This window comes from Anoplophora glabripennis, unplaced genomic scaffold (genome assembly GCF_000390285.2).
Source record: "Anoplophora glabripennis isolate ALB-LARVAE unplaced genomic scaffold, Agla_2.0 scaffold1167, whole genome shotgun sequence".
NCBI classification, from domain to species: Eukaryota; Metazoa; Arthropoda; class Insecta; order Coleoptera; family Cerambycidae; genus Anoplophora; species Anoplophora glabripennis.
The window spans coordinates 105570-108110 of NW_019417245.1; the positions used below are offsets into that span (position 1 = coordinate 105570).

The following is a 2541-nucleotide window of genomic DNA, read 5'->3' on the forward strand; positions in this document are numbered from 1 at the left end:
AGTATATCGGCGTTTTTATGCAAAGCGCTCTTTGTCGCAAGTCCAGTGGCTCTGTCTGTCAAGAATAGTTTTAGCACAGTTTGTTTTAGTTTTAGTTTAGCTATTGATCAAGCGGGACATGGATGCAATGGACGCAATTGAATTCTATTTCTATTAATTGGATGTACTGCCCATCGCCTCTTACGTTTTCTATTACATATTTTTTTATAGCACAAATACAATATACACGGATCCATTTTCATGTACTTCACTGACTACTGTGTGGCATGAAACTGGCGACAACTGATAGAATACGCGTGCATAAAATGGAGCAGAAATATGCCGCGTTTTTCTCAATTTCGCGTTAAGAGGAGAAAAACGCGTGCATAAAAGAGGTCTAACAGTTGCGTCGATCCACCAATATCGTAAGTATTCTAGATTTTTATTTTAAACATTATTTTTTAGCATAGCGACATTACCTTAATATATTTTTTTTATATATTTTTTTAGAATAGCCGACATGACAGCAAGTGATGCCTTCGGCTGCATCGATCCACCAATATCGTAAGTAATCTAGATTTTTCTTTTAAACTATAATTTTTTAGCATAGCGACATTACCTTAATATTTTTTAGAATAACCGACATGACAGCAGGTGATGCCTTCGGCTGCATCGATCCACCAATATCGTAAGTAATCTAGATTTTTATTTTAAACTATTATTTTTTAGCATAGCGACATTACCTTAATATTTTTTATATTTTTTAGAATCACCGACATCACAGCAGCCGATGCCTTCGGCTGCGTTGATCCAACAATATCGTAAGTAATCTAGATTTTTATTTTAAACTATTATTTTTTAGCATAGCGACATTACCTTAATATTTTTTATATTTTTTAGAATCACCGACATCACAGCAGCCGATGCCTTCGGCTGCGTTGATCCAACAATATCGTAAGTAATCTAGATTTTTATTTTAAACTATTATTTTTTAGCATAGCGACATTACCTTAATATTTTTTTTATTTTTTAGAATCACCGACATCACAGCAGCCGATGCCTTCGGCTGCGTTGATCCAACAATATCGTAAGTAATCTAGATTTTTATTTTAAACTATTATTTTTTAGCATAGCGACATTACCTTAATATTTTTTTTATTTTTTAGAATCACCGACATCACAGCAGCCGATGCCTTCGGCTGCGTTGATCCAACAATATCGTAAGTAATCTAGATTTTTATTTTATGTTCTATTAACATAGTCTTATCTTCTATATTTCAGACACGAGGGCCCGTGTAAGTAAAACCATTTTTTAATAAATCAACAGCTGTGCTAATATTTTCTTTTGTTTTCTGTATTTCAGATATTAGACCATATGATCCATCAGTTCCACCACCGAGGCACTTCATTAGAAGGTTCTCGGTGGATGGAACTCGATATATATGTTATATTTAAAAAGTAAAAATAAAAAATTAAATTTATACTTAGTTTTAATTTATAAAAAGTGTAAAGTGGTTTTATAATAATTCTGTGTAGGTACGTGGAAAGTGTGTACGTATTAGGACGCTATAAAAAAATCTATAAGGGTAAGTGTTTTTATCCTGTTTATTTTCTAATGGAATTAAAAATAACTATTTACTTAATCTTTATATATCCCAAATTTACTCAAGAAAAAATTATAAAATAATTTATTTTTTATTAACTTGTAAAGTTACCTTGCATGCATTAATTATATATTATATATGTATCTAAACAATATCAAATAAAAGTAATTTAAGCCTCATAGGAAAATGAATCAATATTTGGTTCGTTATTACGGCATTATATTTACAACTGGAGATGCTAATAAACCCGAGATAATCACGTATTATAATCATACCAAAGGCGGGGTTGACAAATTATTTTTAACATACAATTGCGAACGAAACACAAGACGATAGTCCACGGTCATATTCTATAGCATGTTAAATGTAGCTGGAATAACAGACAGACAAAATATTTTCGAAAAGTTTTGGCGTAAAATGAATTGGCCCCAGAGAAAAGTATACGTTGCAAGCCTTGTCGACATAGTTTCCACCAAAGACAAGAAAAAACAGTTAAATGATGTATCGCCTAGATCGGATACTTTAATTTGTTACTTACTATTCTGTAAATGCTTACGAAGTTTTAATTAAAGAAATTCCCGTTGACGCTCCCGATGGTGACGTATATATTCCATATCAATCAACAGATGATATTTTCATTCCAGCCTCCAAAAGTACATGCCACAATGGTTATGCTACTGTACAAATTTATAATATGTCTGAAGAAGCTCAATTTGTCGAATTTGAAGAACCCCTTTCCGTTGTACCTTTTCTAGAAAATTATGATTCCTTTGATTATGATATTAACCCATTATCGCCCACAGATACCATATGGTATCACAAAACATTCCTGCGATATGGACCGTATTGCGACACATACATAAAAGTTAAAATAGCGAACACCCCCACCAATGGTCGGCAGATATGCAACTTTGAATTTACATCACGTGCAGTCGCGCTGCAAACGTGTTTGGGGTAA

At 32.8% G+C, this 2541-nt stretch overlaps 1 protein-coding gene across 1 annotated transcript; it reads left to right on the top strand.

The window, feature by feature from the left end:
• The first annotated feature begins 611 nt into the window (after window positions 1-611).
• LOC111692218 lies at window positions 612-1460 on the top strand. Its single transcript, XM_023456076.1, has 6 exons — window positions 612-800; window positions 880-933; window positions 1013-1066; window positions 1146-1199; window positions 1261-1274; window positions 1343-1460. Exons 1-6 carry the CDS (start codon window positions 770-772, stop codon window positions 1439-1441), a joined length of 306 nt encoding a protein of 101 aa, XP_023311844.1. The 5' UTR covers window positions 612-769; the 3' UTR covers window positions 1442-1460.
• Window positions 1461-2541: the final 1081 nt, after the last annotated feature.